The following is a 23,487-nucleotide window of genomic DNA, read 5'->3' as shown; positions in this document are numbered from 1 at the left end:
AAAACAAATCAGCATAGCAGCCATGTTTGACAACGTGTGACTTATTCACCACCTCCCTGATGAGACGTGAGAAGCTGAGCGTTCTTTTCTGCTGGGACACCTTATCCTCTATGATGGTCCCTTACCTCATTCTACTCCATTTTTTTCTGCCTGGAAATTTCCTCCTTTAATCATCCAATCTGTTCCCTTGTCTTCCAGCGTTGTCCCAGGGTTATTCTCATAACATTTCCAACTGGATCCTTACATTGAACCCTCCATCTCCCATCTTTGCACTGGTTGAATTCCATGCCTGGAATATGTTCCTTTCTCACCTCCATCTCATAGAACCCCTCTCTTCCTTTATAATGAACTTCAAGAACCATCTTCTGAAGGAAACCTTTCATGATATCCCCAACTGCTCATGTCCTCCATCCTAAACTGTTGTTGTTATAGTTATTTAGTCATGTCTGACTGTCTGTGACTTCATTTGGGGGTTTTCTTAGCCAAGGTATTAGAGCAGTTTGCCATTTCTTTCTTCAGCTCATTTTACAGATGAGGAAACTGAGGCAAGCAGGGTTAAGTGACTTGCCCAGCTAGGAAGTGTCTGGAGTGTTCCTGACTTCAGGCCTGACCTTCTATCCACTGTGCCACCCTTGTATTTATTTATATTTATTCAGGCAATATTTTTGCTTCATGTATTTATAGGTGGACTTGTCTCGCCTATTAGATATAACGCTGCTTGTGAGTAGGGATTGTTTGGCTTTTGTCTTCAATATCCATAGTGCCTAGCTCAGTGTCTGGCACACAGAAATCATTTAATAAATGCTCATTGGTTGAATAGGGCCTCTCCTGTTTTTAAAGATTTCCAGAGAAGTGAAGCTTCCAATTCATCTGTGAGTTTCATGTCTTTTCGTTGTCAGAAAATCCCTCCTGTCTTCTGACCTCTCCTGATCATAGTTGGGCTAATTGAATCTGGGATGGGGTTTCCCTTGTAGTTCCTGGAGGAATCTCAGCAGAGTCACTGACCTTCACCCCTCTGGAGGACATGATCTTTCTGAAGTGGGAAGAGCCCCTGGAGCCAAATGGCCTCATCACCCAATATGAGGTAGATATACCTCCTTGAGACTGTTCCTAGGGGATCAAAACTTGGCCCTCTGGTTAGATACAGACCCACAGGCCTTGAGGAAGCCCAGGGAGGCGGGGAGAAGAGATGGATAGATGGTGGGAGGAGCAGGAGGAAGGAAGGAAGTTGTCTTCTACAGTACCTTCTGATCCTAAGATTCTGTGGGATAGAGAGGGGAGAGGGAGAAGTTGTCTAGATTGGGGAGAAGGGAGAGAGAAACTTGGGGAGCTCATCCACAAAGTCCATGTTAGGGCTTAGCGCCCTGCCTTCCTACTGTAAACCCCAGTGCTCCCTGTCAGTGACATCTTCTCTGTGATGTTTCCCCTCACTTTGACCTGTCTCCAGATCAGCTATCAGAGCATCGAATCATCAGATCCTGCAGTCAATGTGCCTGGTCCCAGGCGCACAGTGTCTAAGCTCCGAAATGAGACCTACCATGTGTTCTCCAACCTGCATCCGGGTACCACATACCTGTTCTCTGTGAGGGCAAGGACCGGCAAGGGCTTTGGCCAGACGGCTCTCACTGAGATCACCACCAACATCTCTGGTGAGCAAACACCTTCCCCACCCCCCACTCCCAACACAGGCCCTAGCGTAGGGAGGGCTGACTGGATTTTTCCATGGAACATAGCGAGGGAGATCCTGATGGAAAGTCTACTAGGGATGGGAACTGTTGTTGTGTTGGAGGAATAGGAGGTGGAGAAATGGGTCCTGAATGATTGGGTGACAATTCATGGGGGCATTGGGAGATGAGGGGTGCCCCCAATAGGTTATTGTGCAATATCCAGGGGCTCAGTTCATTTCTGGTCCCATTTTTGACCTCTCTTTTTTGGTTTCCAAGCACATGTCTTGCTGTTCTTGGGGAGAACTTTGTCCCTTCTACCTGGTCAGTCATTGTCTGTGTTATGTTTGTTTTCAGTATGCTATCAGTCCTCCTAACGCAGAGGCAGCCTGGTGTACCAGGGAGAAAGCTAGCCTTGGAGCCTGGGAGACCTGGGTTCATTTCCTGTCTCTAACACAGGCTATGTGACCTTGTGTAGCGGCAACCACACTGGCATACCCAGGATGGCTTAGGTTCTTAGATCTGCTTTACTAGGAAAGAGAGCTGTTTTAGAGGTCAACAATCTTTTTAAATTACATTCACTAGTTCATGGGAAGAGTGAGCAAACTGAATTTCAGAGAAAATACAAAGAAATAAAAAACCAACAGACAGGGCTCTGACTGCCTGAATCTTTACATACATACCTGGATTGAGAGAGCCTTTATTACATCTGAGCAGTCGGGGAGCTCTGAACATATGACCACGCAGAATCTCAACCAGGGAATTACAAGATCCTTCTCATAAGTCAGCCCCCAAAGCAAAATACCAACTCAGAATATATGTACACTTCTCAGAGCCAGAAGGCATCCCAACCCTCCTGACTCAGTGCCTAATTAGAAATTAGCAAAAAGTGTGAAAGCCTTCCTACAAGCAAGCCTCCCCTAAGCAAGCTTCCCTTAATGGGCTCCATGTGAAGCAGGGAAGATCTTAACTCCCATTAACATTACACCTTGGTCACTTAATGTCTCAGAGCTCTAAGCAACCCTTTAACACTATGGGTGTAGAGAAGGTGCCAACCTGCATTGGTAGGGGGAGTTTCTTCACCTAGAGGTTCCCTATACCAGTGAAATCACAGATCTAGACCCTCTCCTTGGCCCTTTCTGTACTTCCCAGAGGAGTTAGGAAGGCAGGGGACACAGAAACAGAGGACAGCGATGTCAGGGAGGCCAGAGATGGGAGTGGTCAGGGAGGCTAGAGATGAAAGTGGTCAGTGATGCTGGGGACTTCATCAGCAAGGGGTCAGGGAAAGGAGGATCAGAGAGGTCATGGATCTGGAGCGATCATGGAGGTTGGGGCCAAAGGATCAGGACTAGAGATTGAAGGTTTAGGGAGGAAATGAAGGATCTGGGAGAATTCAAGAAAGTTTGTCATTAAGGGGTCAGAGAGGTTGTAGATAGAGTGATCATGGAGGTGGAAGACCAAATGATATAAGGGGGAACTGGACCCTGAAGGATCAGGGAGGCTGTAAAATGGAATGTTTGGGAGGCTAGAGACTGAAGGAGTAGAGGGGTCAGGGGACAGGGGAATCAGGAAGTGTGGCTGTTAAGTGGTCATAGATGTCAGGGACAAAGAGGTCAGGGAGGCTGGGACCAAGGGGTTGGGGAGCGTGGTGGCTGAATGTTTAGGGAGGTTGGAGATGAAGTAATCAGGAAGGGTGGGTTCTAGGGAGGACGAAGGCTGAGGATAGAAAGATCAGGGAGACTAAAGATCGACATGTCTGGGAGTCTAGGGAAAGGAAGGCTTGGGAGCCTGGGGTATGAAGGGAACAGAGAGGTCAGGGACATAGGAGTCTAGGGGACAATGGTCATGACATTTGGAAGCCAGGATGTTCTGAATGTCCTCAGACTTTTCCCCTGGCCCCTGACTCACTCCTACCCATCTCTTCCTTCTCAGCTCCGAGCTTTGACTATGGGGACATGCCATCCCCACTGGGGGAGTCGGAGAGCACCATCACAGTGTTGCTGAGGCCAGCGCAAGGACGTGGGGCCCCCATCAGGTAGGGTGGCTCAGTGGGAGGGCCGGGAGTGAGTGATCCTGTGGGACCTGTTCTTTCCTAAGTCTCCCTTTGCCTGTTTGTTCTTTCACTCCCTTTATCCTTTCTGCCTGATTACATTCCTTCTCCTTTGATTCATAGTTCCATTATTTTGCCTAACACTAGCTCCCTCACCCCTTTCCCATGTCTCCAACTCCATTTTCACCTCTGCTCCTTCTTCCTAGCTAGAGACTGAGCCCAGTGTGAAGGGATTGTTTCCTGAAGGTCTGTGACTGGGAAGGAAGTATGTTAGAGGTGGGGGAAGGTCATTTCTCTTCTGGAGGTTTTGGTTGGTGTAGTGTTGTTTGGCTTCAGTCCTGTCTTTATGCACCCCAGTCATTGGGGATTTTGTCCCTGAGAATACTGGTCACTAAGGACATTGGTCTTTGTTGATCTTAATTGCTAAAGATCATATGGTCATGTTATTCACTATGGATCCTGGACTCAAAGAATGTTGGTCACTCTGGATACTATGGACACTGACCGCTGAGACAGTGGTTACTGTGGACTCTGATCATTAAGGATATTGGTTACTGTGGACTCTAGTTGCCATCAGTATCAGTCACTGAGGATGTTCACTACTGTGAACACCAGTCATGTTCACTAAAGACTCTGGTCATCAAGGATGTTGATCACTATGGACAATGAATGGTCATTGAGGATTCTAATTCCCTGGACTTTGGTCACCGTGGTCACCTTGAGGGAATTGACTACTGAGAATATTGATCACTTGGACATTAGCTGTTGACAATGGAAACCACTGAGTAAATTGATCGTTAGGAATTTTGGTCACTGTGTAATCACTGTCAGTACTAGTCACTGAGGATGTTAATCCACTCTGGAGCCCACTCATTCTGTTCACTATGGATTCCTGGTTTGTAAAGATGGTAGTCACTGTAGACCAGCACTGAAGAGAGCATACCTTTGGACTTTGGTCACTATAGACATTGGTTACCAAGGACATTGGCTACTGTGGATGCATTGAGGACGTTGGCTACTGAGGCTATGGGTCACTATAGATTCTGATCATTGAGGAACTGGACGCTGTGGACTCTGGTCACTGAGGACATTGGTCACTATGGACTTCGATCTCTAGAAATCCTGGTTACAAAAAACATCGGTCAATATGGATATTACTCATTGAAGATACTGGCTCCAAGGCTGCCAATCTTTGGGATGTTGGTCAGGATGGGTCACTGAGGGTGTTGGTTGTTGAAGACATCCACACCTGCTGATATTAGTCACTAGGTATGCTGACTGTGGTATATTGGTAATAGAAGATGCTGGCCACTGGTGGTACCTGGCTGTTGGGATGTGAGCTAATGTGGGGATTGGTCACTTTCCATGTTGGTCACTGAGGGCTCTGATCCTTGAGTGTGTTGGTCATTGGGGATGTTGGCTAGTGGGGTGCTGCGTGTAGGATATGGAGGACACTGATGGCTGAGGGGCACCAATCAGTGTAGACATGCCAGTCACTGGACATTATATACTTTGGGAGAACTTGCTTTTGTCTATGTCTTTCTTTGCTGCTATAGAAACAGGGTGGGGGCCCTCTAGCTCTTCTTCTCTAACCTACAGGAGTTGAAGGGGTGGGGGTTGGTAATGTATGTAAAGAGGTAGGAGGTTAAGGGTTGTGTGTTGGAATTGTGTCTGAGATAGGTGCCTGGTCATGGGATGGAGAGCCACCCAAATCTGGGGAAGGACCCCAGGTGGCTGCCTCATTTGTGATCAGTAAGGAAGAGACTTCTTTTCCCCTCATCTGCTCCCAACTCATGAGAGAAGGTTGGGTTTGTGGGTTTTTTTTGGTGGTTGTTAAGAGGGCTGCTTCCATAATTATATTAATATCATTATTTATACTAGTGATGACAACATTGGTACTATTCTGGAGGGCAATGCCATTGCCCCCAGAGATGGTAGTAGTCAGAGCTGGGAGGGCCCTTGGAACACAGGATGTCAGAGCTGGGAGGGCCCTTAGAATACAGGATGTCAGAGCTGGGAGGAGCCTTAGAACAGAGTCTGTCACAGCTGGGAGGGCCCTTGGAACACAGGATGTCAGGGCTGGGAGGGCCCTTGGAACACAGGATGTCAGGGCTGGGAGGGGCCATTTCTTTTCTTACAGATCACCTAGTCCAATCCTTTTATTTTATAGAGGAGAAAACTGAGGCCCAGAGAGGTAAGGGGTCCATTGTGAATTAGTGGCTGAGTCTGGTCTACATGGCTCCATAAGCCAGGGCTCCCACCTTTGAAAGCAAATAGGTGTGGCCTCCTCCAAGGTTTCTCCTTGTTTCTGCTGCCAGAGACAGAATCCTTGGCCAGAAGGATCCTGGATCTGACTCAAAGATAGGTGACTGGTGGCTTTGGATTTAGGTGAACAGAGTGATTCAGTGGAACAGATGGGTTTCAAGTTAGGACCTGAGTTCCAGTCCTTCCTCTGGTGTTACTACTACCTGTGGGACCTTTGGCAGCTCACTTAAACTTTTTGGACCAGAGTTTTCTGTTCTGTAAAATGAGTGGGTTTGACCAGAAGGCTTTGGAGGCCTTTTCATCCTCTGTGTGTTTGTGTGTGTGTGTGTGTGTTTGGGGATGGGCACAGGACTTTGGTGAGCCTTCAGGGCCTCCTGACATTGCTAAGGTAATTTGGAGGGTGGTTTCTGCTTTCAGTCCTCTTTCCAGGGCCCCTTGCTCTCTGTCCTGATGCCCCGGGAAGAGAAGGCTCTGACGGACTTTTCTTGTGTGCTTAGTGTTTACCAGGTGATAGTAGAAGAGGACCGTGCCCGGAGGATGAAGCGGGAGCCAGGGGCACAGGACTGCTTCCCGGTGCCCTTGACCTTCGATGCTGCCCTTGCCCGCGGTGCGGTCCATTATTTTGGGGCAGAGCTGCCAGCCAGCAGCCTCTTGGAGGCCACACCTTTCACTGTGGGTGACAACCAGACATATCGGGGCTATTGGAACCCACCCCTGGAGCCCAAGAAGGCCTATCTCATCTACTTCCAGGCCACAAGCCACTTGAAGGGGGTGAGGAGCAGACTGAGGCCAGCCAGGGGCTGGGGATACTCCCCTTTTCTTGGAACTAGCTGTCCTCTTTCCTGGGGGCCAGACTGGGGGCATAGTGGCCAGGGGTTGATGCAAATGCTACTCCCCATTCCACACCTTCTCTTGATACTCAGGGTCATTGGGGGGGGGGGTGGAACAAGTTCCAGATGTGGAGTCAGTGTCTGCATTTAAATCCAGGCTGTGCTACTCACCACCTGCCATGACCTTAAGTCCGTCACTGAACTCTTCTGGTCATTTGTAAAACGAAGAGATTGGACCAGATGACCTTGGAAATTCTTCTAGCTCTGAATCTATAGTCCTATGATCCCTGAGGCTCCTTCCCTCGGCCTTCTTCCCTCTTAGGGTTTTCCCCAGTTTGTTTCATGCCTCTGGAATGTGCCCCTAATTTGGGCATCTGAGCCCCGACTTGATCCTCCAAACCGTCTATGAAAGAGAGGGCAGCAGGCTTTGTGGCCTAGTCTTGGGAGGCTGGGGGAGGCCTCAGGAGCGTGGCTGGCCTCGAATGCCAGGCTCAGTAGTGCTGACCTTCTCCGTCTCATGTGTGTCTCCTCAGGAAACTCGGCTGAACTGTATTCGGATTGCTCGCAAAGGTAGGATCTACCTGTTCCTTCATCCTCCTGAACCTTCCCCTTCCACCAGCCTAACCACACTCTCCTCCCTTCTTCATAAATATACCCATTTCTCTTTCTCCACAGAATTACTGCCTGGCTTTTCTTTGAGCTTGCTTTGGGGAGGGGCCATCCACAGAAAGGCCGTGCCTGAGTCATGTCTAATGGGGCTGGCCATGCATGGGGAACTGATCCCTTTCCCCACCCCCACTGGAGGAGGCTGGTCACATATGTGGAGCTACATATATGTGCCATGTTTGAACACACACGTGGAACCACGTGTGTGTGGTATATTTGAGCAGAGTAGGCCGCATCCAGCTAGAGGTATACGCATGTCATATTTGTGTTAGGTTAGTCTTAACCTGGCCCGCGGCCTGGGGCTGTTAATGTGCTTTGTTTTTGCAGGTTGGTGCCTGGTCTGTTCAAATCTCAAGCCTCATGCTTACTAGCCATGAGACATTAAACAGTCACTTAACTTCTCTGCACCTCAGTTTCCTTATTTGTAAAATGAAAGTATTGGGGTAGATGGTCCCTAAGGCCTCTTGCAGCTCTCATATCCCATAAGTCTCTAATCTGATCTCCTTATGGAATAGCATTAGGAGAGAAAGGATGTGTAGGAAAGGTAGAGGGGAAGGGGCATTTTTCCTCCTCTCTCCTTCTTATTCCCTGTGACTGTCAGGGGAGAGGTCAGTTTAGGGTTAGGTAATCAAGGGATGGTAGGAAGCCTTTCTTTGTCCCCTCTCCCCCACTAGCAGCTAGTCCTCTCCTTTTAAGATTCACACACACACACATGCATGCACGCGCACGCACACATGTACACATGCACACACACATGCACACATATCAGCTGCTCTTTGCATCCATTCAGACCCTCGGCTATACACCATTGTTTGCATGCTGAGCCCCTTGAGGACAAGGTCTGGGTTTTTTTTTTTTTTCATTTTTCACATGCCCAGCACTTAGCAGCACAGTGTCTGACCCCTTGGAAGCCTTTAAGAAATGCTTGAAGCTTGACTGCCTGGCAGTTGGAGGTAGGGGGAGTCTCCCCGTCTCCCCTTACCACACTTTAGGGGATGTCAGAGCAGAGGTCTATAGTATTTCTCTGCCTTTCCTCCCCCTTGTTTATAGAGTTCAGACTAATTAGGCAGCTGTGGCCTGACGCTTTCCTAGGGTGTGACATTTGGGGAGCTAATGAAGTTGCTGCTGAGCTTGGCTGAGACATTCTGTTCTTTTGTCCAGTGCAGAGAGAGGAGGAATATCTTAGCTCTGGGCAGGGGGAGGGGAGGCAACAGGTCTCAAGGCAGAGCCTGAGAGAGGCCGAAGGGGGTAGGTTCCTTCTGGGATACATGGGTGACCCCTGGGGGAAGGCTGAACAGCTCAGGTGTGGAGGGAGGAGGCCAAGGGAGGCCTTAGGCTCAGGGCAGCCTGGGAGGTCACAATCTAAGTCTGAGAGTACAGATGGCCAGTCTGCTGTCCCCATCCTCAAAGGAAGACAGGAAGGATGGCTGCCCAGGGATAGCTGGGCAGCCACTACTTGGTGACTGCAGAAATTCCCTGGATGCTCATAGATCACTGGGTGGAAGTGAGGCATGCTGTGGGGCAGGCCATGGTGGGAAGGAATGGGGTTGTGCTCTCAGGTGGAGGTGGGGCTCTCCTGAAGTGCAGCTGTACCAAGGCTAGTCAGGGGTCATCAGGCTAAAGCTGAGGCACCTTTTGGGGGGGCTAGGTCAGGAGTCAGGAATTCTGGGTTCCAATCTTGACTTCTGGCTTTTTTGTGCTCTATAAGGCAGGTCACTTCTCTACATATCTGCTAAATAGTGGATTTGGTCTTTTCATATTCCAGCATTCTGGGTTCTGTCTAAATCAGGGGATTTAGGGGATCTAAATCTAAATCAAGGGAACTTGGGGCCTTGAGGCCACCTGTGGTGCTCTAGGTCCTCAAGTGCAGCCCTTTAACTGAATCCAGAACAAATCTTCACATCCAAACAAACTTCACAGAACAAATCCCCTTAATAAAAGGATTTGCCTCAATTTTACCTAATAAAGGACAGTCTAGATTTTAGACTGTCCCGATTCCTTTATTCTGACTCCTGGGAGTTTCCCTGGGGGAGTATGGGGTTGGGGTGGGATGACAAGGGACACCAGGAAACAGTCTACCTTTTTTCTGCAGCCTGATTAAGTCTTATTCCCTATCATCTTCTCCAGCCCAGGCTGCTGGGTCAGCTGTTACCTTCATCAGTTTCCCATCTTCTCCATCACCATCACTGCCATCATACGAGGCCCCAAGGGAGGCCAAAGGGTCTCGTCCTTGCATTTGGGTAGCTTATGGCCTAGTAACGATCCTGCTGCTCTATTGTGGGACATAATGTTTTCTCCTGAAGCCTTTGAAGGCTGAGCATGGACACATAGAGGCACATTAGTCCATCAATCAATAAGAAAGCATTAAAAAAAATTACTCTGAATTTAATCAACAATCCTCCCCCTCCACCCCCTGCCCAAGGCAACATATTTATATACCACGCAGAACAGGAAGAGAATGATATGTGAACCTGTTAGGTACAGTTTGCTTTTAAAAAGTATATAATAAATTTAATATGATACTTTCAAAGCTGTCCTGTTTCAGGAAATATTTACCATATTAAGCACTTTCTCTGTGTCAGAGAAGTTAAATCGTAGCCACAAATTAGTAAGTGCCTAAGGCAAGATTTGAACTCAGTTTTCCTACCTCTAAATGCAATACTCTATCCAATGTACTGCTTGGTTGCCTCTGCTCTGTTTACCAGGATACCCCTTATATCCCCTTGTTAGAATATAAGTTCTTAAGGTCAGAGATTGTTATTTTTGATCTTTGTATGCCTAGCGTAGAACACAGGACATTTATTTCCTGTTCAGTCATTTCAATCATGTCTGACTCTTCGTAGAACCATTTAGGGTTTTCTCGGCAAAGATACTGGAGTGGTTTGCCATTTTCTTCTCCATTTCATTTTACAGATGAGCAAACTGAGGCAAACAGGGTAAAGTGACTTGCCCAGGATCACATGGTTAGTTAATGTCTATGGTCAGATTTGAAAGCTTTCCTGACTCCAGGGACATCACCTAGTTGCCCCTATTTATTATATATTAGGTGCTCAGTAGAGGTTTATTGGATTCAATCTGTAAAATGGGGATAATAGTGCTTGATTTGCTTACCTACCTCATGGGGCTGTTCTAAAGAAAGTGTTTTGCAAGCTGGGCTTAGATAAATGGAATTACTTTTATTATTGGTCCACAGGAAAGAAGCATGAGGTTGAAGAAATAGTTGGGGCTAGATTAAGGGAGGGTCTCAATTGCCAAACTGAGGCTTTTGGACTTGAAGGCAATAGGAAGCTTTGGGGGAACTCCATATCAGAGCATGCACATGTGACTCCCTCCACAGGTAAATCCAGTGTCCCTCACCTTCCCTCTATGGTCATTGGGTGTATCTCTGTTTTCATTCATGTCACTTTGCATGAGAGCTGCATTGTCATTGTGGTTCTGCAGGGTGGTCTTAGGGGTCCCCTCTGACTCCTTGCTCTGGGCTTCCTGTCTCCTCAGCTGCCTGTAAGGAAAGTAAGCGGCCCCTAGAGGTATCCCAGCACTCAGAGGAGATGGGCCTGATTCTAGGTGTCTGCGCTGGGGGCCTCGTGGTCCTCATTATCCTCTTGGGGGCCATCATAATCATCATTCGCAAAGGGTGAGTTGGATATGGAAGGCGGGAGGGAGGGACCTCACTTGAGTTCCCCATGGGAAAATTCAGGGACCCCTTCTCCCTGTGGTTAGATCGGTGGGAGAGACACCGATGAGAGGTGAGAGACCTCTCTTCATGGACAAACTCAGTGTCCCTCTGCCTTTTCCTATAGACAAATCCAAGGTTCACTGCCTCTCCCCATGGAAAAATCCAGTGCCCATCTTTTCCCATGGACAAGACCAGAGCTCCCATTGTCCTATGCCTTTCCCCAGTGGGCAAACCTAGAATTCCCAATGTCCTCTGCTTTTCCTCATGGACAAAACCAAAGGTCCTTGCCTCTTCCCATGGAGAGGTCCGATGTCCAGTGCTTACCACATACCTGGCACATAGTAGGTGCTTAATAAATCTTTATTAATTGATTGAATGGAAAAAAAGTCTCCCACCATTTTTCCATTGGCAAACCAATTGCCCTTGACCTCCCTCCCCTGGTAAATCCATCTTCTGTCTATGGTCAAACCCATCATTTTTCACCTTGTTTTTGTAGGTAATCCCAGCTTTTCCTTCCTTTCCTCTGTGGACAAGAGCATGCCCCCCTCTTTCTCCCCATGGGGTAACAGCCCATTTCCTCTCAGTTTTATCCTTTAGCTACAGCTAAACCCTGACATCTCTAAGGGCATTCTATTCCACTTCTGGACAATATTGAGAACGGGGGGCACAGGCTCGGGTTCTGTGATTAGTCAGCCTTGACTGACCACTTTAATTCTGCTTAGCAGGAACATTCCCGGCTCTGAGGACAAGTTGTCTCCATGTCAGTGTCAGATCAGTGGGGATGAGCCTGGTGCCAGCTTGAAGCTGGAGAGTGTGTCTGTAAACACATCAGCCATGAAAAGAGCAGGCACTGTGCCTGTAGGTCTGCCAGCCCATGCCAGTAGATGCCACTATCCCAAGAACTGTGGCATGGTGCCCACTCAGTATGCCTGAATTAGCATCTGGAAGGTGGCTTCGCCGAGAGCATGGCAGGATGGCCCCTTTCCCTGCTGTCCCTTCTCATTTCCCCACCTTCTCCTAGGCTATTGGGGAGGGGTAGATGGAGGCAGAAAGGTCAACTGCATTGCCCATAGGCGGGAGAGTTAAGGACTGTATTCAGAGATGCTGAGCAAGTCAGGGCACATTCAGGCCCTGAGCCCAGGTGTGGCATGGAATGAAGTTGTGCATTGCTGCCTTCTCCATGGGCCCCTCAGATGTCTGATCTGGTCAGACTGTGCCAATGAGAGTCTGAGGACTGAGGAATGTCAGTGGTGGGCGTGGGGGATGGAAAATGACTTTGAAAATTCTCCAGTCTTCATCCCACCCATTCCCTCTTTTGGCACTCCCTCAGAATCATAGAGCTGAAAGAGATCTCACAAGGCATGTAGGCTGACTGCTCCCCAAAAGCTGGTCATCCAGTCACTGCTTGAAGACCTTAGCATCTCACTACCCAGGGCAGCCCATTGGGGTTGGCAAGCCTCGCTCTGTATTGATCTGGAATCCCTCCCTGTAGCTTCCACTGACTGCACCTCCCGGTCCCGACCCCATGGGGTCAAGCAGACCAAAAACCAGTCCCTCTTCCACTAGAAGGAAGTGGTGATGGGAGCTCTGTAGACAGAACAGGAGGCTGGGGTTAGGCAATCCAGCTTCCAGCTAGGCTCCACCTTTAACTCACGGTGTGACCTCAGGCAAGTCATAGCCCTCTTTGGGCTTCAGTTCATTTTTGGGAAATGAGAGAAGCAAGCCCTGCCCTACCTCTCCTCAGAAGGTCATGTTGTGAAGGTCAAATGAAGTCATGGATCACTGGGCAAGCATTTTAGAAAGGGCAAAGCACTGTTTACAAAGGAGCTGTTTATGTCATTCTATTGTTCCTGTCCCAGCTCTTGGGGTTGGGCATTTAAAAAAACCCAGTGATCCTTTCTCACACCATGTCCTCTGGACAGGGGACCCAGAGCCTAACTTCCTGTGTTACCGGCTCCACAGGAGTTTTGCCATCTTTGCCCAGCTCAGCACCAGCCTTGCTGTTCTGTGGGTAGATTAGAATTTTAGGAGTCCTTCAGCATTGTAGAAGGAGATCACTCTTCCCTTCCTCCCTCAGTCCCCTTCCAAAGTGGTTGGACTGGCTTTTACATTGGGAATATTTCCTGGGTTCTTTGCATTCTTCATAGAAGGAGCTGGAGCCAAATCTCAGACTCTAGGAAACATAATTTGGGAAACAATGTTCAGCATATGGACAAATGGAATAGAATCTCAGACTCATGGAAGCATAGAATGTCAGAGCCGAAGGGCATGTTAAGTCACAGGATGCCAGAACAGGAGTGTCTTAGACCCCAGAATGTCTGATCTGGGAGGGATTGTGTACAACAGAATGTCAGAGCGGGGAGGGAGCTTAGAATATGGAATGTGAGAACTGGAAGGCCGTTAGAACACAGAAGGAGCTGCGAGGGACCTGAAGACACAGAATGTGTGATCTGGGAGGGATTTCAGACAACAGAAGGTTAGTGTTGGAGGGAAGTGATCTAGACCAATCTCGTTATTTCATAGAGGAGAAAACCCAGGCCTGGGGAGGGAGAATGATTTGTCCAAGGTTACACAAAGAGATGGTGGAAGAGCTGGTACTGGAAACCTTCCAGCCCTCCTCCTAGGTGGCTCGGAACCACTTCCTGGCTCCCGGCCTCTAGACTGGGCCCACATCCACCCATTGGCTTTTGTTTCCTCTTGCTGTTCTGGAGCAGATAAGCAGGATGGTGGGACAAGGGCAGGTACCCTCCCCTCAGTCTGGTCTCCCCTGTGTTATAGCTGTAGATGCAGTCAAGAGGGAGCCAGGTGGGTTGGCCCTGATTCCTGCCCCTTTGAGTTCAGGGATCAAGGGGGACTGGGGCAGTTGGAGGAACCTGGTGGAGAAGGGACAGGGGGCAATGACAGGGGAGAGGGTCCTGAGGGTCATCCTTAAGGACAGGGGCCTGGTTTGCAGATGGCTTGTTCAAGGAGAAGATGATCCATTTCCGTTCCTCTAGGAATTCCTTTTACTGTAAAATGAGAGCTTAGACGAGATGGTGTGTATGATCATCTCTTTCTCTAAAGCCAATGTACCCTTGGGTCCTCCCTGAGGCTCCCCACTTAGCAAATCTTCCCCCTTCCCCCATTACTGGCCCATGGCTCTTCCTCCTGGGATACCCCCCCCCCCCCCAGGTCTGCCCTGTGGCTCCTTCAGAGACTTCTATTGTATCTTTCCTTGTGCAGGCCTCTGCTCTCCCCCTATCTCCACCTCCACTCTCTCAGGTTATCCTGGATTGTGAGGGGTCTCTGAGAGAGGCCAGACTTGTAAGGGGGAGAACTCTGTGGGAAACTGATGAGAAGGAGCAAATGAAGTGTGGATTTGCATAAGGCTCAGATACACAGGGACGTGTTGAGTTCTTTGGAAGGGAATATCACGGATCTAAGTTGGAGGAGGGAGGCCAGGGTGGCAGGGGATCCCTAGGGGAAGTGGCTCAACTCCCAGAGGCCCTTTATATTTCCCAAAATAGACCCCTGTGCCTTAGCTCTAAAACCTCTTCTTCCTAACCACAACTTCCAAGGCCCTGCTCTATCCACAAGCCTGGGGAACCTGGCATTGCTATGTGACCTTGAGTCAGTGACTCAAGGAGAAGTCTTGGGGTCATCAGCCACTGCCTCTTCTCTATAAGGCTGAATGGCCCCATGTCCTAGTCATGTGGTAGGCTTCCAGGGCCCATGAATGGATGGGGAGATTGATTTGGAGAGGGGCTGAGTTGCTAAACCAAGAGGAAAAGCAAAAAACTTTATGCAAATGTAGGTGATTAATATTTTAAGGGTGGAGCATCAGGAACAGATTCTTGGGGTGTCGTGAGAAGGGCAGAAGAGAATGGAGGGATCTGAAGGTTTTTTGGGCTCAGCTGTCAGGTGAGGACCGAGGAGACAAACTGACACCCTTTGGAATCTGGGCTGAGACTCTATGAACCCAGCTGACCTGGGGATAAGTGAGATGGGACAGATGAGGGAGGGGGGAGGGAGAAGAGGAGAGAGGGTGTAGTGGTAAGGGACACTGAATGGAGGAGGAGGATTCAGGAGGAAGAGTTCACTTTGACTTTTCAGGAACTATAAAGCATGCTGGCATTTGGGTCTGGGTAGATACCATCAGAGCAGACAGAGAACAAGATGGAAAAGCTGGGCCAGAAGGTGGGTGACCCTGCAAGATATCAGAGCCAGAAAAGAGAATGGAGATAGAGGCACAGCATAACCCTTCTTTTTTCTGAACATTGTGCTCATCAGGTAGTATTTTCTGATGGCAAGGGGAGGAGAATTTCCTTTCTATGGCCCATCCTGGGCTCCTCTGGTCCAGATTTAGTGGGTATGGACTATGGCCGCTCCCAGGGGAGACCTCAGGATTGTCTTTTCATGCCTCTGAGAAACTTGCCTCTTAGAGGTATACTTTGGGTGCCCTCTAACATAAGCTTGCATGGTGATTGCCTGATTTGCTGGAGCCTTGGGCTGACCCTGTCTCCTTAGAGACTCAATATGTTTGAGCTAGAAGGGACCCCAGAGCTCAGCTAGTTTGACTTGTCCCTGAAGCAGGAATCTCCCTACAGCATCTCCCACAAGTGGTTATCCAGTCTGCATTGGAAGACCTTCTGTGAAGTGTAACTCACTACTTACACCAACGGCTCTTGTTTTCTCTCTGGTGAACTAACTCAGCCTCCTTGTAAACCTTTGCCCATTGATCCTCTCAGAGGTCCACTCTCACAGTCTGCAGGGGTGGGGAACCTGTGGCCTCGAGGCCACATGTCTAGGGCCTCAAGTGCAGCCCTCCAACTGAATCCAAACTTCACAAAACAAATCCCCTTAATAAAAGGATTTGTTCTGTAAAACTTGGACTCAGTCAAAAGGTCGCCCCCAAGGACCTAGAAGGCTGCATGTGGCCTCCGGTTCCCCACCCCTGGTCTAGCACGACAAGTTCAGTCTCACTCCCATGGGGCCAACCCTTCAGGTATCTGAAGACAGTGATTGTATCCCACCCACATCTTTTCTGTTCTCCAGGATACACATCCCCAGTTTCTCCATTTTATCCCTGGGCAGTACAGTCTTCCCTTCCCTTCCCCTCCCACTTGTTAACGACCTTTCTAAGGACATTGTGCTCAAATATGACTCAACCAGGGCAGAATGCTGTGAGTCTGTTGACTCCCTCTTGCTTCTCCTATTAATATGACCTAAGGCAGCTGGCATCCTTTCACTCAAGTCCAGGTTTGATGCCTCACTATAGTATAGGGTGATCCTAGACTCTTGAAGATTCTGCTATCAGAGTGTTGGGCATTTCGTACCGAATCAGAAAGGTTTAGAGAGGGATCTGGCAGGTAATAATAGATTGGATGTCTGTTATCTGAAGACCAGCCTAGTTGAGTTCAAGACTCTGAACTGGCCATAGGTTAATCAATCCTCTGACCATAGTAACTCTTGAAGGTGATGTACTGAATTTTAGAGTTTCGGTTTCCATCGGTGCCAGGAGAGGGGTCACAAATGCTTGATGAAGTGGGGAGGCAGCCTGATGTGGTGGTTAGGGCACTTGGGAATAGAAAGATCTGAGCCCAGGTCCCTCCTCTGACACAGATTGGCTGTGTGACCTTGGGCAGAGTGATGTAATGGTTGAGGCAGTGGACTTGTGGTTAAGAAGGCCTGGGTTTGAATCTTGCCTCTTACATGCACTAGCTGTGATCCTGAATGAGTCACATAATTTCTCTGTGCCTCAGTCTCCTCATTTGTAAAATGAAAGGGTTAGACTTGATGAACCTTATGGGTCCCTTCCAGATCTTGATCTATGATTGTATGATAATATTAGCATTTTTGGCTTCTACATCACATTGTTGGTTCCCTCTCTGTCTGTCTCTCTCTGTCTCTCTGTCTCTGTCTCTGTCTCTGTCTCTCTGTCTCTGTCTCTCTGTCTCTCTCTCTCTTTCTCTCTCTAACTGTTGTCTAGCTATTCCTTCCTTAACTTATTCAACTGATTTTTTTAACCCGAGGGTGGGACCTAACTTTTACTTCCATTGAATATCCCCTTACTTAATTTGGCTCGCCATTCCAGTCTGTCTTGATTCATCATTTCATTTTGCATTCAATTTGTGTCATCCAAAATATTAGCTAGTTCCTTCTGTCCCATCCCAGTTTTTTTGTTATTTACAAATATGATAAGCATACTGTGTCTTTATCTAAGTCTGAGGTCAGAGCACTCCATTAGGGCTCTTCCTGTAGATAGATGGACATTGATTCATTAATCACCCCACTCATCCAGCCCACCAGTGAGCCGGAATGGGTCCTTTCAAGGATCCATCCCTGAGCAGTGGATTGATGCCTAGGCTGAGATCTAGAACTGGAAAGGCCCTGGAAGACCTTCTAGTTCACTACTCCACTTATTTTTCAGGTGAGGAAACTGAGGCCCAGGAGGTTGAGGGACTTGTTCAAGGTCACATAGGTAGTGAGTGGAAGATTTAAGATTTGATCTTTGGTCTTAGGAGTCCAAGTTCAGCACTCTTTTCATTGCCTCATACTTCCTCTCTACCCCCAACCCCGACCTGCTTCATAGGGTATTATAAGCTACGGTGGGAGGATGGACATTAAAGTGCTTTAGAATAGTTAATAGACACTATGGTGGGGATGGAGCTTACTCACTGGACAATGGGTTGGACCAGGTCCTTTCCAATTCCAGCATTTGATGATTCTCTTAGGTTGGTTGCCTTGCGCTGAGGCTGGGGGGGGAGGGAGGTCCTGAAGGGAGTCAGCTGTGCTGGCTGCAGAGGTGGGCAGTTTGAGGGTCTCTTAGGGCCTGTAGGGGGGCATTAGGTGGGAGAGCTTAAATTTGAGACCCTTGAGCTGAGCTGCTGTGGGATGAGTAGCCGGCCCAGAATTGTCCTGCTCAGGTTGTGTGTGGGCTATGTCTGGAGATCCTCCAGCCCTGGCTTCATCAAACTCTTGGGTGACTGGTTATTGCTTGTGTGATTGTGTAACAGTGTAGAGATTTTTGAGTGTGTATTTTGGGTACGTGTAAGTGTTTGTGAATGAAGGAGACCACATGCTTGAGTGGATGTTAGAACATGTATGCAGGGGCTCATAGAGTGTGTGGGTGTTGCTGTGGGTCGGTGTATTTGTATGGCTATGAGCATTTGATTGTGGGTGTGTAAGACTTTAAGGGGAGTGTTTTTGTGGGGCCTGAGTACACTGCTCTGTCAAAGTGTGTAAGAGGGGTCCGTGTGCTTTTCTTGAGAGCAGAGACAGAGACAGAGATCCCTGAGCACCCCCTCCTGCCCTGATGCCTCTTTCCCCCTAGCCAGGTCCTCTGCTCCTATCTCTTCCCCTGTCGCTGGGGCCCCGGCCAGGTCCCTTTGCTGCATCCATTTACATGAATTCTGTTCTCTGTTTGCACGCTGCCCAGGAGGGACTACTATTCCTACTCTTATTACCCGTAAGTAACCTGGCCCCAGCCTGGCCTCTGTGTCCCCAGTGTCTCCCATACTTTCTTGGACCAGCCCATCTCCATCTCCTTGTCTCAGCCATGCCGCTCCCCCCACCTCCCTCTGACTTTCTGGCTCTGACTTTGTTTTGCTTCCTGTTACTGTTTCTATAGCCCTCCCTGTCTCTGTCTTTCTGCCTTTTTCCCCCCTAAGTTCAGAGCAAATTGATTTACTAAGAGGACAGAGTAAGAGCAGTACCCACAAGACATTCCCCCCACAAACCTGGGACACGCTCTGTCAGTGGGAAGAATGGGCACAAGCTTGGAGTTCTGCCTGTTTTCAGTCCTGCCTCTACGTCCTTGTCTGTCTGTCTCTTTCTCCCTCCCTTCCCCCCACTTTCTCACCCTCTTTTTTTATCTCTCCATCCTGTCCTTCCTCCCTCACTTTCTCTTTTTCTCTCTCTCCCCCTCTCTCCCCTTTTCTGTCTCTCTTTTTCTTTCCCCTCCCCCTTTCTGTCTCTCTCTCCTTCTCCTCTTTTCTCTCTCTCCCCCTCCCCTTTTCTCTTTCTCCTTCCCTTCCTTCCCCTCCCCTTTCTGTCTCCCTTTCTCTTTCTCTCCCTCCCCTTCCCTTTTCTCTCTCCCTCCTTTTTGTTTCCCTCCTTTCCTCCTCATCCCCTTTCTGTCTCTCTTTCCCTCCCCTCCCCTTTTCTCTCTCTCCTACCCTTTCTCTCCCTCCTTTCCCTCTCTCTTCCCTCCCTCCCTTTCTGTCTCTGTCTCTTTCTCCCTGCCCTCCCCTCTTTTCCTTTCCTTGTCTTTCTCATTTTCTCCCCCTTTCTCTCTCTGTCTTTCTTACTCTAGTTTCTGTCTCATTTCTTTCCTCTATCTCTACATCCCTTCTCTCTTTTTGTCCTGTTCCTTGCTTCTGTGTGTTCTTGTTTGAGTCTCTTTTGTCCTCTTGGTTCCTGCCTTGATTTCTCTCTGTGTCTTTGTCTACCTTTGTGTTTTTATATTCCTTTATGGCTATATGTGAGCAATGGTTTTAGAGTCAGAGTACTTGGGTTCAAATCCCAGCTCTGTCACTTAAGACCCAGGTAACCTTGGGCAAGATACCTTCCTTCTCTGGGCCTCAGTTTCCCCATCTGTAAAATGAGAGGATGATCTCTGAAGGCCCTTGTAGCCCTAAATCTATGATCCTATGACCTTCTGTCTTGTGTCTGTCTTTCTCAACTCTGTAAACATTTATTAAGCACCTATTAAGTACAAGGTCTCTTTGCTTGGCATCAAAGGTACAATGATAAAAACAGATGTAATCTCTGCCCTCAAGGAGCTGACCATATATAACTATAATATTTAAGAACATGGTAAGTATAGGTAGAATTCAGAAAAGGAAGTATGCTGGAGTCAGCTCCAACTGGCTTTCAAGAGCCAATTGTTAAATTCTCAGTGTAAACACATACCTCAGAAATTTGCAGATGCTACAGATTAGGGCTTGATTTATTGTTTTATTGATTATCTTCTAGACTTAAGAAAGTGATGGAGAAAATGTTAATAATACTCTTAAATTTAAAAGCATATTCCAGGTACAATTTTCCTTTGGAGAACTGATTGTTAATTATCCACCATGGTCACTTTTAGCTGGGGGGAGGATGGGGATCAGGGAGATCTTCATGGAGGAGGTATCTCCTGGGCTGGGCCTTTAAAGTAAGAAGAATTCCATCAGGCAGAGATGTGAAGAGTCCATACTAGGCATGGAGTACAGCTTGAGCAGACACAGATGGGAGAGGGCAGGACAAAATCAGAGAATGGATAAATAGATTTCCTTTGACTGAGGAAAAACTGTTCTCACAACTGACCATTCCACAGTGGAATCCCTGCCTGTAAAGGTAGTGAGCTCCTTGTTTCTGGGAGTATTCAAGGAAAGACTAGATGACCCCTCTGTCAGAGATGTAGATAGGGTGTTGGTTAAGAAGTTGGACAAAATGGTCTCTGAATTCCCTCCCAACTCTGACTCTACAATTCTAAGTGTGTATAACCCTTTGTAGGACAGACCATTAAGACATCATCTAATACCTAACATCTAATACCATCTAATACCTAATACCCTCTGGTCTCTAGTGTCTCATACTCCTTATGAACAAGAAATTGTACCTTTTTTTATTTTTGGAGGGAAGTTGGGGTTAAGTGACTTGCCCAAGGTCACATGGCTAGTTTTTTGTGTTAAGTGTCTGAGGCCGGAAACTGTGCCTTTTGTCTAACTTGTATCCTGTCTCCCGTGAGGTCAGCCCTTTTTTTGTGACTGACTTATTTGTGGAACTAGGAAACAGACCCGCTCCTCCAAACCATCCTTCCTCCTCCCAACCTTATCTTCTCCAATCTGAGTAGTCCCAATTCTCTCCTATGCCCTTCTGACACCAGAAACACACATCTGCTCCTTACCCTGGATTCTTCTAATTCCCCTATGAATCTTCTCTTCCCTATTCCTTCCCCTCTCCCTCTCCATGGAAGGAAAACTGGAAGTCTGGTATTTTACCTCTGTCCCACTCCCTGACCACCATGACCTCTTTCCAAGCCAGAGTCAGGCAGTGAATTCAAGGTGGCAGGCCAGTGCTGCAGACCACATCACGTGAAAGGCATTGGTCTGAGGTTATAACCTAGGTTGGGTGGCTCAGGGGTTATAGCATGGTGTCCAGGAGGAGGAGATTGGGGTTTGATCCTAACATGGACCAGTTAATTCACTTCAATTCTATCTTTTTTTAGCCACCTGCTGGATAATGGATATTGGGGGTATAAGACTGACATGAGACAAAGTTCTTGTCCTCAAGGAATTTATAATCTCATCAGCTTCACACAGAGTAGTCTATATATCTAGGGTTATGGATCACAAGCAGTGTGAATGATTCAGGATGAGCCCTTCCCCACTGTCAGAGATGGGGCATAAAGATGGCACTGTGGGGAGAGCTGGGAGTGCTGCCAAGGGGGATGTCTTATGGAAGTTTGAAGTCTATGAGATTCCTTGGGACAATGTAAGTGAGGAATTGGGAAAATGGCTGACAGGGGTGGGAGGATAACCCTGTTTATACATTGTGGTCTGTAACTGGTTGGAGCCACCTAACCCCTGGGAATGGGCATGGTCTAGGATTATACCCTTCCTCATACAGGACATTCTCTTCTGAATCAGCAGAGTCCAACCTCTGGGGGTCAGGCAGTGGGGCAAGATTCCCAGAGTCTCCCAAAGGAGAGGGTCACTACAGCAGGTTCTTTTTCACATTCCTCTGTGGCTTAGGTCTTCCCCCCCTTCATGGGAGGCAGGGGATAGTATGGGACAGTGGAAAGTATACTGAATTTGGAGTCAGAAGACCTGAGTTCAAATCTCTCCTCTGCTGATTACTGCTTATGACCTTACACAAGCCATTTAATGTTTCTGAGCCTTGGTTTCCTCATCTGTGAAATGGTTGGGTTGGACTGAATGTCCTCCTACCTCAAGCTCTAAACCTTTGATTCTGCGTAGAGTTGGAGGCCATAGTTTCTGGGGAGGATGAAGAGGGTGAAGTCTGTGGTTCTACTTGGGTCCAGGGGGCTTTATAGTCTTTTTTTCTCCTTCTCTGACTCTACTTCCAGCCCTCAGTACTCTAGCCCACCCCCTCATAAGGTCCTTCTCCCATGGCTGTGTCCATTCTCTCTGGATGACTCTCAGACTGGTGTGTAATTCTTGCTGGCACTCACCACTCCTCCTTCCTCCATGTACTGCAGGAAGCCAGTCAACATGGCCAAGGCCACCATCAACTACCGCCATGAGAAGACCCACATGATGAGTGCTGTGGACCGTAGCTTCACAGATCAGAGCACGCTACAAGAGGATGAGCGCCTAGGCCTTTCCTTCATGGATGCCCATAGCTACAGCACCCGGGGTGAGTGGTGGGCAGCTAGGCAGAGGGTTTTCTCCTTGGCACCATGTCTCATCCAGCCTTTGAAGGCTATGTATTCCTCTACTACTCACTGAGCTGGTGTTCACACTGCTCTCCCCTGGCCAGTGTGTGCTCCTCAGCTCAGCCCATAGCCATGAGGTCAGGCCATAGGCAATAGAAGCTGGAGCCTGAGCTCCCTTCTGCTCTTCCCAGAGAAATCACAAGGAGAGAAGGGCCCTCTGGTCAGTCAACAACTGAGAGAAAAGAGACCTAGACTTGGAACCAGAGAATCTGGGTTCAGTTATTGCCCCTGATGTTTACTGTCTTTGTGACCTTGACCAAGTCATTTATCTGCAGGACCTCAGTTTCCTTATCTGTAAAATGAGGGGGTTGGACATGGTGATCTTTAAGATCTTTTCCTGCTTGCAATCCTGTAATTTTTTTTATTTCGTTAAATGGGATTTTGCTATTTTAGTACATAAGTAAAAACCAGGATGGAGGCTGGGGATAATTCTTATCCAAAGGCAATCTTTCATCTAGAAAAGACAAGGCAAAAATGACTATTAGCGAACCTAGGGTAAGCAGGAATATATAGAGAGCATCTATACCCTTAATGGGTTCAAGTAACCAGGACCAGGTGGACTACATCCCAGGGTAGTGAAAAAAGTGTTCTAGCTCTGATATTCTATGTTTTAAGCCATTTACTCCAGTTTTGACATTATCTGTTCTAGGGTCCCTCCTAACTCTGACATCCTATGTTCTGAAGGCCCTCCCAGCTCTGGCATATTGTGTTCTAAGGCCCCTCCCAGTTCTGACATCCTGTTTTCTGAGGTCCTTCCCAGCTCTAATATGATCCTCTCTACTAAAATGGCCCTCCACATTGAAATTCTATGTTCTAAACCCCTGTGCAATTCTGACATTTAGTGTTGTAAAATCTCTCAGAGTTGTGGTAACATCCTTTGTTCAGTGGCATAGAGGGTTGAGGACTGGGCCTGG

General features: G+C 48.1%; 1 protein-coding gene across 2 annotated transcripts in view; it reads left to right on the top strand.

The window, feature by feature from the left end:
• Window positions 1-23,487, top strand: part of PTPRU (protein tyrosine phosphatase receptor type U) — a 104,670-nt gene that overhangs the window by 50,308 nt on the left and 30,875 nt on the right. For both annotated transcript variants that reach the window (XM_069079287.1, XM_069079286.1), the window contains exons 9-15: window positions 975-1,084; window positions 1,448-1,649; window positions 3,597-3,699; window positions 6,477-6,750; window positions 7,343-7,379; window positions 10,971-11,109; window positions 22,337-22,494. In XM_069079287.1, the coding sequence (XP_068935388.1) occupies window positions 975-1,084; window positions 1,448-1,649; window positions 3,597-3,699; window positions 6,477-6,750; window positions 7,343-7,379; window positions 10,971-11,109; window positions 22,337-22,494 (1,023 nt within the window). The remainder of the gene's footprint in view (window positions 1-974; window positions 1,085-1,447; window positions 1,650-3,596; window positions 3,700-6,476; window positions 6,751-7,342; window positions 7,380-10,970; window positions 11,110-22,336; window positions 22,495-23,487) is intronic.

This window comes from Petaurus breviceps, unplaced genomic scaffold, assembly GCF_028583685.1.
Source record: "Petaurus breviceps papuanus isolate PSGF00001 unplaced genomic scaffold, PetGlider_PUasm1.0 91041, whole genome shotgun sequence".
In the NCBI taxonomy this organism is placed as follows: domain Eukaryota; kingdom Metazoa; phylum Chordata; class Mammalia; order Diprotodontia; family Petauridae; genus Petaurus; species Petaurus breviceps.
The sequence above is the reverse complement of the archived record's forward strand: the minus strand, read 5'-3'. Positions and strand labels throughout refer to the sequence as shown.